The sequence below is a fragment of the Stenella coeruleoalba genome, assembly GCF_951394435.1.
Source record: "Stenella coeruleoalba genome assembly, chromosome: X".
Lineage (NCBI taxonomy): Eukaryota > Metazoa > Chordata > Mammalia > Artiodactyla > Delphinidae > Stenella > Stenella coeruleoalba.
Window position 1 is genome coordinate 96,846,372 of NC_137152.1, and position 14,131 is coordinate 96,860,502.

General features: G+C 41.2%; 1 protein-coding gene across 1 annotated transcript; it reads right to left on the reverse strand.

The window, feature by feature from the left end:
• On the reverse strand, positions 1–13,910 carry NKRF (NFKB repressing factor). Its single transcript, XM_079910830.1, has 3 exons — positions 13,201–13,910; positions 4,013–4,143; positions 1–2,962 (listed from the first exon to the last, which is right to left on the reverse strand). The coding sequence occupies exons 1-3, from the start codon at positions 13,464–13,466 to the stop codon at positions 1,005–1,007; spliced, it is 2,355 nt and encodes a 784-aa protein (XP_079766956.1). The 5' UTR covers positions 13,467–13,910; the 3' UTR covers positions 1–1,004.
• Between the last annotated feature and the right edge of the window lie 221 nt (positions 13,911–14,131).

Here is a 14,131-nt window from a genome sequence, read left to right on the forward strand (position 1 = left end):
CTTTTTATTCAGGAAGCATACACTAATCCTTTTTATACAGTTTTTTGTACATTCCAGAAATAAGCGAAAATAGCAGTTTTAAATATGTTACAAAGTTGGCTTTGGGGGCTAAATAAGCTTTTTGAGAGAGGGACCAGCCAACTAACCTTTTCATCAAAGCACCAATGTATCTTCAGTCTTTTACCAAGCTCCACCACAGCTGTGGCCACCTTGGATGTGCTATACACCCAAATCATGTGAAAGCTATAACGGAGAGTTGCTGCGAGTCTCTCTGCAAGGCACCAAGAACAGACAGTTCCAGCTTCCTTTCTTCAGACTGAATCAAAGTTTTGGGAACTTTTCAATTGCTCTCTTAAGTAGTGCTCTCTCAGCGTGAAGACTAGAATTTGTTAACACTCATATATCACAAGATACAGTATATCACTTCCAATATTCTGGAAACCACATGGTAGAAGTTATAAATAAATGAACACTAAAATTACTTTAAGAAAGTTTTACATCATTTAGTTGGTAAGGACATTTACACGTACAGCACAATTTACTATTAAACATTCTATAACTGGCTTCACATAAAGATGAAAATAGATAATACAAAATGACCTGACATTTTCAGTGAAGTCTGGAATTAAGACTGTAGTTTTATTGTAGTCAATATCAACTTTACATATTGTTGCAAATTGCTGTGCTATGCCCTTTAAAATGGGAATTTCTTTCTCGGGGTGAAATTCCATTTGGATATGTGTTCTTGCTTTGTACAAACTACTAAAATCTGAGGGACACAGCAATATCAAAGACACAAACAGTAACTGCACAATATTATCTGCTGGATTAAGCTAATACAAGTGGACAGAATTCTTCAAGTTCCAATATCTAATAAAGCACTATATGAAATGAACAAGGTGAAACATCTTAAGAATGAATATACGCTGCAACCAGAACATGTAGCATTTCTTTAAGTCATAACTCTGCCTCATTAGGCATTTACAAAATAAATTAGTAAGATCTCAATTTGCTTGAGGCATCACAAGCTCGTAATGCCCCACTTGGCCTTCCTGTTTGAGCTGGTCTAGTAAATCCTCCTTCCGTCTTTTTCTACCTACCACCAGGTACCTATCGTGGCCCACCCCATGAGACTTACTCTTAAGACCATACTTCTGGGCAATCTGATGTATTTGCTTCCGCTCATCATTAGTCAGCTCTGTAGAGAAGGTTAAATCCGTGTGGCTCTCCGAGCGGGCATAGTTTCTGATGATCTGTTCAATATCTCTCTTGGCAATTTTATTTACCCTCTCTACATCAAGACCAAGCCCTTCCCGCTTATGCTGCTCTTTGACAGAGATTGGCTCCCGAATGCCCTCACCAGATTTACCTAAACCACCACCCGTCCAACCCATCTTTCTCAGCAGCTGATTTCCAATGTTATCTTCTTTGATTTGTTGTTTGTAAGCCTCCTCTGCTGAGCGACCCTGAATTTCATTTCTTGAAATCACATCTTCAATAGCTCCTTTCTTCAAGTTGTTAATGACAGTCGGCTGGGTCTTTTTGAGGGTTTTCACAGCTTCCCCAGCAGCTTCATATTTGACAGTTTTCTTCACTCCAACTGCTTCTGCAATTACTTCACTCTCTAGAATCACCTTGCATTTCCATCGGAGTCCTGTCATTCTTTCATAGACATATTCAACTGTCATTCGATTAAACTGAGCTGTGTCGTTCAGCGTGCACACAGGATTTGAAGAATTCTCATAAACTACGAGATCCTTTATATCTTTCTTCTTCCCAGATGCCCTGGGTGAAGAGCCTGTTTGGCACTGTGAACTTTTGACAGATGGGTAAGTGGGTTGTGTTTTTTGAAGGATTTTCAAAGCCTCATCAGCAGCTGCATGTTTACTTGTTTTTTTGGTTCCATAACCTTCAGCTAAGCAGTGATCTTGCAAAAACACTCGACAACGCCACGTACGATTTGGCATCATCTCATATTTGTATTCAACAGACATTTTGTTGTATGAGGCAGAATTGTTAAGGATACCAATCGCATCATTTGCATTTTCTGTAAGGATAAAATTGGTCCAGTGTTTGGCAGAAGCATTAAAAATCGGCTGCCCGGAAGCATCTTTAGCCAGCACCACCAGCTCTTCTGGTGGTTTCAGAGCTGGAGGGAATTCATATGAAGGCATGCCAATCTGACACACCACAAGGTCCTCTCCAATCGTGTGCTTGAATTTCCGTCGGACAACCCTAACTTCAATACGTTTCTGCAAGAGTTTTACAGCTAGCTCAGTAGCTCGATCCCTGGAACCATTCTTGCTGCCAGCATAACCTGTAGTTAAGTAGATATTTTGGCATCTAACTTCACAAGCATAACCATCTGTTAGAAGTTTTTTATTTTTGGGGATGTCAGCAGGAGGGATTTCTTTTAAAGGAGCGTATATATATTCAGGATTTGTCTTACATGCCTGAATACAACGAGTTAACATATATGTGTAATTAATTTTATCAGATCCAGAGGTCATCTCTGGATTAGAAAGGTTCTTCCAGATAGTTGCTGTTAATTTTTCAATGAAATACTGCTTCTCGGCTACCACTGACTCAGGAAACGTCTGTGATGGTGAAGGCTCAGGAGCTGACTGGCAGTTTGCCTGCTGTGATGTGCTGCTGGGGGCAGGGTTCCCACTGTCAATATACATGTTGGCTGTTACAGGCTGGTCTTTTGTGAAAATAAATCCTGATGAATCACAGTACTGAGAATTTCCATCTTGTATACTGAAAGAGTCTTGAGTATAATCTTGGTAGATGTCTCTTGGCATGCTGGCAAAATGTGTTTGTTCATTTACCTCTTTTGTTTGAGGGCCATAAGGATCTTCCTGTCTTTCATCTTTTGAACTACTAGCTACAAAATGCACAGGCTCAAAACGAGGTCTCACATGGAATTTGGAACCGGCTTGCTTTTTAGGAGGATTTTGACCTATAGAATGAGTGAAATTTACAATTCATTAAAAAAGGAATATTTCAAAAGAACCAAGCAGGAAAATAGTACCAACCATATTATTTCCGCAAACTATATTGTTGGTACAAGATACTTCCCATCACAAAAACTTCAGGTCATTTAGGTGAAGGTGCTCAAATGTCAATGTAAGATTCCAGCATAAGGAGGGATGCTCCCTGTCTTTCCATGTGTAAGGGAAGAGACCTGATAGAAAATATGCCATTGACTCGAGTATGCAGGTCACCACCATGCATGACTGCTAGATGCTTCTACATCTAATGCGTTAAAGCACAGGTGAAGTGTACCGAGTGAGAGGTTGTTCCACTACGATCTCATACCACCTGTGCTGAAAAGCTCCCTTCTTAAGGATTGCAAACGGAACAGATGGCTCTAATGCAACAGAGATGATGAGCAGAGGCATTTACAAAGCCTCTCTTTTGTACCAGAAGTGACTGACTCTGTGATGGTGCTTTACATGGTTGTGACTGAAAAATCAAATTAAAAAAATTGTCAAAAGATCCCAAAGGTTTTCAACTTCAAAATCTTAGTTCTGACCTATTCTGCACAAAAAGGTGTTTGCTATATTTTATTTCTAGAACAGCTGGAAACTAATGATTTATGGAGGATATCAAATTTAAAGCTATGGAAGAACTCTGTTGAGGCTATACCAGACACTAGAGCTTTCTCCCTATAACACTGTTTAGTAGAAAATTGGTCCACGCTGGACCCATCCAAGAGGATTTAGTTACTTAGATGCTCAAATGATCTAGAGTATAAGGTTGTTCTATTTAAAGGGAGGTTCCATGGCACGGACTTCAAGGACAGCATTATAGGGTGAGTTCAGTATTCTTAGTTTTCAGTTCTATTTAGCATCCTAAAAAAAAATGTATAAACTGAAAGTTAAAATTTTACATTTGTGTAAGATCCAAAGTTACCAATGTTATTTAAAATCATATACCACACTCATATCATTAAAAAAAAGCCACACTGTTTCTTCAAATCCCACCTTCCAGAAATAAGTATACTCACCATCACATGTTGAGAGGTGACGTTTTTGACCTTTGGAAGGTTTGGACAGCATCAGATCATATGAAGGCATCTCCCCAATATCAATACCTTCAGCCATTTGGAGAATTTTTTCCATCAAGCGTGGGCTGTACCTATTTAAATTAATATAATCTACAGTTAAAACAGATAAGAATGCAGTTTTTGAAAAAGTTTCTAGATGACCCGTCTTATAATTGCTCCCACAGGACTTTACCAACAGAGTGTCTTGGCTATAAAACTGAAGAATCTGCCATAAAATAGTTATGTATCAAATGAGTAACTATGTTACTATCATTAGGAGACATACAAACATAAAAATCAAGAAATTTAGGTGAAGACCTTATCTTTAATTTGAACTAAAAGTATCCATATAAACTCATAATTTTTCTCTATCATATATGTATATTATGTGTAAATAATTACATTAATATATTTACAGAAGTACTAAGAGTGTTAATAAGAGATGGGTTGTGGGACTTCCCTGGTGGCGCAGTGGATAAAGACTCTGCGCTCCCAATGCAGGGGGCCTGGGTTCGATCCCTGCTCAGGGAACTAGATCCCACGTGCATGCCACAACTAAGGAGTCCGAAACTAAGGAGCCCACGTGCTGCAACTAAGGAGTCTGCCTGCTGAAACTAAGACCTGGTGCAACCAAATAAATAAATAAATAATAAGGGATGGGTTGTTAACATCCAGATTGTGGTTTCTATCACTTCCCACCAAAAGGAATCAAGAGTCCCGAGAGAAATGGTTGCATCGGATCCAAGTCTGGGGCAAGAAATGTATAAGGTGAACCTGGGAGATATTTTTGTGCCTGGAAACAAGGAAGCTGTCAAAGACCTCAGGGGTTGTGTCAAATGGACTCAGAAGTGAGCCAACTTGAGTATCAGTAAGAATAATCACAGTGGACTGAAACACATCAAATATTTAAAAAATCCATTAGTTCATAATACTTACAAACTCATTATTGGTCACCTTTGTAGGGAATCAAAACATTATTCCAAAAACAGGTAATGAAAGCAAGCATTTATCTGGCATTTTCCTGTACAGACTGTACCTCAGAGAATCTAGAGAGTTGATGAGGAAAATCTCTTTTACAGAAGCATTCCAGCTAATAAATGAAGGAATGATAGATTACTACCATTTTGCGACCCATAATGCAACAATAAGTGATCATCAATAGCTGCTAAGCTTATCAGATGAAAAGTTGATGGAGAAGAACCTAGAAACAGACCCATACGAATGTGCTCAACTGTTGACAAAGCTGCAAAAGCAATCCAATGGTGGAAGGACAGCCTTTTCATCAAATGGTGCTGGACCAAGTGGGTATCCTTAAGCCAAACAAACAACCTCAACCTAAACCTCATACCTTACACAAAAATTAACTCGAAACGCATCACAGACTGAAATGTAAAATGTGAAACTAAAAAGCTTTTACAAAAAACACAGGACAAAATCTTCAAGATCTAGGGCTAGGCAAAGAGTTCTTACATTTGACACCAAAAGCATGATCCATTAAAGAAAAAGTTAATAGGGCTTCCCTGGTGGCGCAGTAGTTGAGAGTCCGCCTGCTTATGCAGGGCACACGGGTTCGTGCCCCAGTCCGGGAAGATCCCACATGCCGTGGAGCGGCTGGGCCCGTGAGCCATGGCCGCTGAGCCTGCGCGTCCGGAGCCTGTGCTCCGCAGCTGGAGAGGCCACAGCAGTGAGAGGCCCGCGTATCGCAAAAAAAAAAAAAAAAAAAGAAAAAGTTAATAAAATGGACCTCACCAAAATTAAAAACTTTTGTTCTCAAAAGACCCCATGAAGAGGATGAAAAGACAAGCTACAGACTGCAAGAAAACATTTGCAAACCACACACTTGACAAAAGATTAGTATCTAGTATAAAGACCTCTCAAAATGCAACAGTAAGATATATGCATATATATAATGGGCATATATGTGTATATACACATATATATGTGTACACATACATATAAATGAACAAAAGATATAAACAGAACATTTCACCAAAGAGGATATACAGATTGCAAAGAAGCACACAAAAAGATGTTCAACATCATTAGCCACCAAAGAAATGCAATTTAAAACCACAATGAGATATCACTCCATACCTATCCGAGTGGCTAAAGTGAAAAATAGTGACAATACTAAATGCTGACAAGGATGCAGAAAAACTGGATCACCCGTACACTGCTAGTGGGAATGTAAAATGGTATGGACACTCTGGAAAACAACTTGGAAGTTTCTTATAAAATTAAACATGCAATTACCTCACAATCTTGCAACCGTACTTTTGGGCATTTATCTCAGAGAAATAAAAGCTTATGTTTACACAAAAAACTGTACACAAATGTTCAAAACAGCTTTATTTGTAACAACCCAAAACTGCAATCAGCCCAGATGTCTTTCAACAGGTGGTTAAACTCTGGTACCACATACCACGGAACACTACTCAGCAATAAAAAGGAAAAAACTATTGATACACACAATATTGTGTATGAGTGGGAGGGAGATGGATGTGGTTATAAAAGCGCAACATGAGGGATCCTTGTGGTACTGGAACAGTTCAATATCTTGACTGTGGTAGTGGATATGCAAACCTACATGTGACAAACTGTATTGAATTAAACACACCACACACACACACACACACACACACACACACACACACACACACACACACACACACACACACACACACACACCAGTACTAGGAAAACTGGGGGAATCTGTGTAGAATCAGTGATTGTAACAAGGTCATTATCCTGGTTATGATATGATACAATAACTTAGCAAAATGTTGTCACTGGGGGGAACTGGGTAAAGAGTACAGGGCACTGCTTTGTGTTATTTCCCTACAATTACACGTGAATCTATAATTATTTCAATAAAAATTTCAATTAAAAAAAGCTGGTGGAGAACTTTATAATCTTAATATCACTAAAAATTGGACAACCAGACCTGTGTCCCTGATGTGATATGACAGGACAAAGATCTAAAAAGTGTTCTTGCCCACCAAATAACTGAACTCAAACCTCATCAAGCCCCTAACTCCTAGAAACATGTTAAACACCATCACAAGCATACAGCCAGCCAGGGACTTCCCTGGTGGTCCAGTGGGTAAGACTCCATGCTCCCAATGCAGGGGGCCCTAGTCGGGGAACTAGAGCCCGCATGCCACAACTAAAGATCCCACATGCCGCAATGAAGATCCCGCATGCCGCAACTAAGAGCTGGTGCAGCCAAAATAAATAAATATTAAAAAAAAATAGCCAGCCAAATCCATAATGAAGGAAACACTATGTGACAGCCCATTTCTTCATCAAATAAACAGCATGAAATAAAAGGAGAGGGAATGGTTATAGGTTAAAGGAGACAGATCAACCAGATATGCGTGGACCTTGTTTGGATTGTGAATCAAACCAACTGTAAAAAGGTATCCTGAGACAAATGCAGAAAACTAAACATGGACTAGGCATTGGATGATTTTAAGAAATTATTGTTAACTTTGTTGAGTATGAATAATGGTATTATGAAAAATTACCTGGTACAGATATATACTAAAGTATTTGCAGGAGAAATGATGTCAAGATTTTCTTTAATACACTCTAGACTGTCTCCCACAAAAAAACTGGGGGCAAGATGAAATGAGAAGGGTAGCATGACAGACTTGATAATTGCTGAAGTTGAGTAATGGGCACATGGGTGTCCACTAAACTATTTTTGTGTGTTTGATTTTTCCATAATAAAAAGCTTTAAAACATACAATTTTTAAAAGGACTCCTTTATGAAGTAGATTGGAGCTTGACAGAATATCAATTTCCTGCAGAGAAACAAAACTATGGGCTCATGGGAAGTTTTGGTTATCATGGGGATCTACTCACCCTTCCTACCTTCAGAGCCTTTCCCAGCCTACCAGGGACCACTGGACGGCCAGGGAATTCCCCAAGCAAGTTCTGAAAATGAGTGACTAGCACACCTCTACATGAATAGGTTCTGAACTTGAAGGAGGATAACATTTTCCATTTTCAACACAATAGGTTCCACACCCTTCAGATGTCTTTCCTTGCAAAGCAGAGAAGTGACATGGTGGCCTTCACTGACAGATTACCTGGAAGCCAGCCCAGTTGTAACCCGCACTTCCCACTGATAACTGCTGCTGCTAGCACCAGTGTTTAAACGCCAAGAGTAATTTTATTTTTATTTACTCTTATCTAAATATCAAAAGACATCGCCTAAAACGTCATACATTGTATATATCACTTTCATTAAGATTTGGGAGTCCAATTTCCAAGGTGATGAAAACAAAAGACTATGAAAGTGAGATGAAGTCTACAAATCTTAAACTGGTATTGCCACTCTTGCTACCAAAATTGGTACTACAACCAACCCACTCACCTTGAATTCCAGTCAAAATTCGCCAGACCTTAAATTATAGTCTGATTCCAAATACGGTATACAACTGTAAATGGCATGTATGCCATACAGTGTTCATGAATGATACATTTGGGGCCTACTCCATTCATTCACTTTTTCTCTCAGGTTTCTTCCAGCGTTAGTAATGATTATACCTACTTACTGTTCTCTATTCATTACATCTGCCACAAAATTCAACATCACCCATAGGCTATAAAAATAAACCTCTGTGTTAGTTGCCAACACAGTCGTCTTCTCAGCCCTTTATTAGGAAGTCATAATACTGAAGAAGCCCAACCAGCTGAAAAAATAATGGAACAGACCGTATAGTGCCTAACACTTGACTATTCAAAGAACAATGCAAATATTAATCTTTGCATTAATCTTTACTATGAAGACCACTAGGATTTCTGTCTCCAGAGAGTAGCTACCCGGGGATAAAGAAGTGGTTCCACAAATTTGAAATAAGCCAAGGCAGTAAAGCTTTCATTACTCAGTTTTCCGTAGTGTATTTTTTGTTGTTGTTGTAGTGGATTTAAAAGGAACACCTTCACTCCAGAAATTTTAGAGAATCCACCAAGAAAAGCACCTACAAACCCAACCACTGATAACTTCACTAACATTTTGGGGTTTACTTTTTATTCCTTTTTCTATGCTTCCCATACCACGTCCCCCCACCACCCCCCAAAAAACCACTATCAGATCATCTATGTTGATTTGTAATCTGCTGGGGGCGGGTGTTGTTTTTCTTAATTTACTATGTCATAAACTTTCTCTCCATGTCATTACCACATGAGTTTTAATGGCTATATAGTATTCTATCTTACGGTGGGACCATGATGTAAAGTGTCACTAAGGCAAGTCTAATAGAGTAATTTTAAGATGCATGCATATTATGTAGTTAAGTCTGTTAATTCACCCATTTGGTTGTAAATGCTTAAAAAAGAAAACCAAAAAGCCCCAGCAAGTCTTTAAGGTTTCCAAAGATAGTTTATTATGTTCCAAGCTTTAGGAAATCACAACTGTCCCACCATACCTAGCATACAAAAAGATGATGTCTAATGGACAAAGACATCTGACTTCATGAATCTTACATTCTTGAAAAAAGACACGTGCATATAGGTGTATACTTATGATATACAATGGCACCTGAAATTTAATGAATATTCAGTAATAGATGCTTTCAATTTTTTTAATTTATAAAACTGCTCTACTAGGTCCAAATTAAAAAGTTGAGGTTTGAAAACTAAGCAAAGATTAGGATTTCCAAGTATAAAATTATTTATGCAAAACTATTCTTAAGACTCCTAACATAGTCAGTGAATAACATAAAACCAAGATTATTGATACATCTTTTGAAAGCTCCCACTCATACTTCATTAGCTGGTGACTGATGCACTCTACCTACTATGTGCGAGGTTAGTTTCACAACATGAGCCCAGCTAGCATCTACCTTCCAAACACCAATCTCAATCAACAAGGAAGAGACAAATAATCAAGGTGGCAAAGTTGATTTCATTTTAGGGTATATTTTCTCTATTAATTAATATCTCATCAAAGGTAATTAGGCCAGGATTCTGTTTCTAATACTACTGATGAAGAATGATTGGAAAACTGAATGCTCCAGTTAACCAAACATTCTGCTTTATTAAATATACATACACTATTGACAATTTTAAGTAAAAACTGCAGAGGTCCCTAGGCATTCATATGAACAATTATGTCAGTGCTGTAGATGTAGTTGATTAGAAGACTGCACTAACTTTTCATTAACCACAAGACAATCTTAGAAATTGCCTACAGAAAACAATCTTGACAGGTTGTTTACTTTTATGAAGCAGACAAGAAAAAGCGAAGAGAAATAATTTCAGCTATTTGGGCTTCCTCATTGCCTAGACTATGAGGGAAAAAATGATCAAAAAGCAGACTGGAAAACATTGCTTTATTTTATCCTATAAGGCAACGGTTCTTATAGTGTAGTCCCTGGATGAGAATTTTCTGATCAACAGTATTATCTGGGAATTAGTTAGAAATGCAAATTCTGGGGTCCCACCTCACACCTACTGAATCAGAAACTCTGGGAGTGGAGCCCAGCAATGTGTTTTAACAAGCCTAACAGGTGATTCTGATGCTTGCTTAAGTCTGAGAAACATGTTACAGATAGTCAAGAAGATATTCAAACTTGTTCTCTGACAATCGCCACTATAACCAAAAAGAATGAAACGTGGTTTGCTTCCCTGCACATTTGAGCTCCTCCTCCTGGCTTGGTCTTATGATCAAGGAGTTTTCAAAGATGTCCTTAACCTAGGAGTTCTTTCAGCCCCAGCTAAATCAGAACACAGAAAGTCCTGCGAGTGGGAAACAAAAGGCAAAGAGTTCCCTTCTTGCTACTGTTTATAATCTGTTCTGTAAGTCAAGGGATGAGCCTCGAACAACAAATTAACAATTTTAGAGTAGAATGGGCTGTGTCACCATGTACTCCACAGTTCCCTTGGGAGAAAAGAAGAGTCTTCCGTCACAGAAGAATAGACCAGAAAACAAGAGCTCTGCCAACATCGACATTAACAAGTACTGGAATACAGATTTTACCCACCTGAAGATGACAGCTAATATAAAGCCTGCCTAAAGTGGAAGACTGCACTTGGTCCCTAGCTTCCAAGATTCTTTATTGCCTCTTCCATTTCTCCTATATCTAAGTTATCAGGTACAGTGCAAACATTACTCTTCAGTTAAGCTACTGGATAATGTTATAGCAATTCTTGTATTGATTGAATTGACTTAACTACAATGCAACATGATGACAATACATGTGTTGATACATACTATACACAAATGTGCCTGGGTGAGTGCATACACACAAATGCTCTGGATGCCTGAGCTTTTAACACTATCACTGGCCCGGTTTATGTTTTTAATGCTCTAGTTATGCTCAAGGCTGCTGTTGTTCTTGGGATGAAATCCTGAGAAATAATAATGACTTATGTCCGTTACTTGCTTTCACTCCTGGTCCATCCTTCCCTATAGCAGCTGTGTCTCAGTGCAAAGAACATCGGAAGACTTGGGTCCCAGCCCCAACTATGGGACCTTGGAAAAGTCACTTAACTTCTTGGCTTCCGTTGATTTAGCTGTAAAAACGAGATACCACTCAATTTCTAAGGTTGTTGTATTAAATGAGATACATAAATGTTTTAAGTATTTTGTACATTACAAAGCTGTATTCATCTGTTCATGCCACACATATTTACTGAGCAGCTATTATGAAGAAGGCACTCTTCTAGGCACTGAGGATAAAGGTGTGAACAAGAAAGCAAAAACCCTTTCCCCAAAGGAGCTCACATTCTTATGGGAAGGTAAGATTTATCATTAACACAAAGGATGGTTATTCTCCTCACCTATAACTTTTTTTCTTTAAGGATTCAGATTCCCCATGGCCTTCTGTGATATTAAGGAGATCTATGATTACAGGATAAAGGTACCTTTTCTACTGCCAGAATAATATTGTTAAGTGAAGGTCAATTAGATTTATCTGACTTGATTAATTACTGAGGCTTCCCCAGTTGCAACCAGTTCCTCCAGTGAAATAATCATTATCTCTGGAGGCAGAAATTACACTAACCTAGAGTAGAAAAAAACACATTTGTGTTATGAAAGCAAAACAAAGTATCACGCTGGATGCTATGTTCAACAATTAAGCACTAACAGTAGACAATCCTATTTATCTATATCTGTTACAGTCATTCCTGGAACTGAACTGGCTGAAATTGATCTGATCATTTTCCAGAATTTCTCATCCTTCCTAATAAAAAATTCACCGTGAGGCAAGAGTGTCAAAAAAAGAAGCCTCTTAGTCTATCAAAGGAATGATTAGTCTAGTATAGGGCCTGTTTGAGGGTTCTGTATGACAGTGGTCCAAGTAGTCTGTTGAGAAAAAAAAAATGCGTTGGAACCATACCGCAGTCTCCATTGAATGCAAAGAGCTTTCAAAGAGGCCTGTTCAGAACACAGACCAGGTTCTAGGAAAGGCGGGTAGGGGACTCATACCTAAAACCTCACCCAGAGGCCAAATGTTAATCCTTCTGATCACAATGAAGGGGAAATGAGGGCAATCCTTTTTTACAGCAGATATATCCATTTCTTTGTTTGCATCCATACACATTATGCGCAAATCTACAGGAAGGCGGGCCCTGCGGCTGAGAGACCTCATACAAACCGCCTCCCCAGGAGAAGACAGTACAACCCAGCTGAGGGGCTGGTGTTGTTTAATTTAACGGGGATGGAAAGGGAGGCCAGTCAGGAGGAGACTAGAATTAGAACCAAAGAGTCCCCCTCCCCTCCCCCCACAGACCCTCAAAGCCCCGACTGTTGAATATTCTTTGCGGATACCGCATCCCTGGAAGGTCCTACGCAGGTCCGAGGTTCTGCTATTCGTCATTTCCCACGCCGTCCAAAAACACCATCACAATGACCACCTCTCAATAATCCTCTCCCAGGCGTTTCTTTATCTCCATCCTTGGTCCTGGAGGGGCCGCTCCCGCGATCCCCGCACCCTTCTAGCTGTTATGTCATCCCCTGCCACCTAGCTCGGCCAACCCCCCCAGGCCAACAGTGAGCCCTCTGGAGTCCTCCAGCACCTCCAAATCTCCAGTCTCTAAGCCCTCATCCATACCCGCCCCCCCCGTCCCTATGCCAACCCTCATCGCCGATTCCCCCCCAACCCGGGTCCCTAACTCGACCCTCACACCTTCCTCACCTGCAGCCCAGGAAAACGTGGTTGGTCCAGGCAGCGGAGAGCGCGAGGAGCTGGTCTAGGGCAGCCCCGGGATAGCTGTGCAGGTGCCGACAGATGAAGCTGCGCCGCAGAGCCCACTGCCAGTCACTTTCGTGGCTATAGCGCCACTGCTCCAGCACTGGCTCGGGCGGGGGCGGCGGGAGGGGCGGCAGCGGCGGCGGCGGGAGGGGGGGCAGCGGCGGCGGCGACAGGAAGTCGCCCCCCAACAGCAGACGTCCGCCAGCCATCTTCTCCGCCCCCAAGCAGGGACCCCAGGGATGAAGCCGACTCGCTACCAGGAGAGAGCGGGAACGGGGGTCGGTGGGAGGGGCTGGGTGAGGAGGGGCGCGCCGAGGCGCGAAGACCAACTCTCAGGGGACTGGAGTGTGTGCGTGACGGGCAGTCGCTGAAAAGGCGAGCACAAGCTCGCGTCCCGGCAACCGGGGAGCACGCCCGTTGCACTCCTCCAACTCGTGGAGGAGCAGGAGGAGGGCACCCGCCGCAATCACACGCGCGCCGGGGAGGCCGAGCCAGGCCCCGCGCTCCGCACCTCCGGCTACCCGCAGACTCACGCACTGCACTGGGAAGGAAAAAAAAAAAAGACACCAGCACGCTTTGCTCCCCTTCCTCTAGTCTACCTACCCGCGTGCAGCCCCGAGGTTGTGAAGCCAGTGCGCTTGCGCCGCGGCTGTTCCCTAACTTCGAAATCCCGTCGCTGAGTCTCGCGCGACGTACGTTTTTTTCCCTTTCCTGACGACTACGGGCCTTTGACGCACTGTGATAACAAGCGGGGGGCGGGGCTCCAGGAAGGGGATTTTTGGAAGGTTCTCTGAGGCTTGGGAACCTTTTTCCCTTAAGTCCCTGGAAGGCTCTTACAGGTGATTCTTGGCAGCAGTAGCTCGCCTGATGCTTT

Bases quoted from the DNA above. Each gene is read 5' to 3' on its own strand.
- NKRF (XM_079910830.1), bottom strand. From the start codon at position 13,466: ATGGCTGGCGGACGTCTGCTGTTGGGGGGCGACTTCCTGTCGCCGCCG. The intron at 4,144-13,200 runs GTGAGGAAGGTG...TAATTTAAATAG, and splicing joins CACGTTTTCCTGGGCTGCAG to GTACAGCCCACGCTTGATGG. The intron at 2,963-4,012 runs GTGAGTATACTT...CTCATTCTATAG, and splicing joins TCACCTCTCAACATGTGATG to GTCAAAATCCTCCTAAAAAG.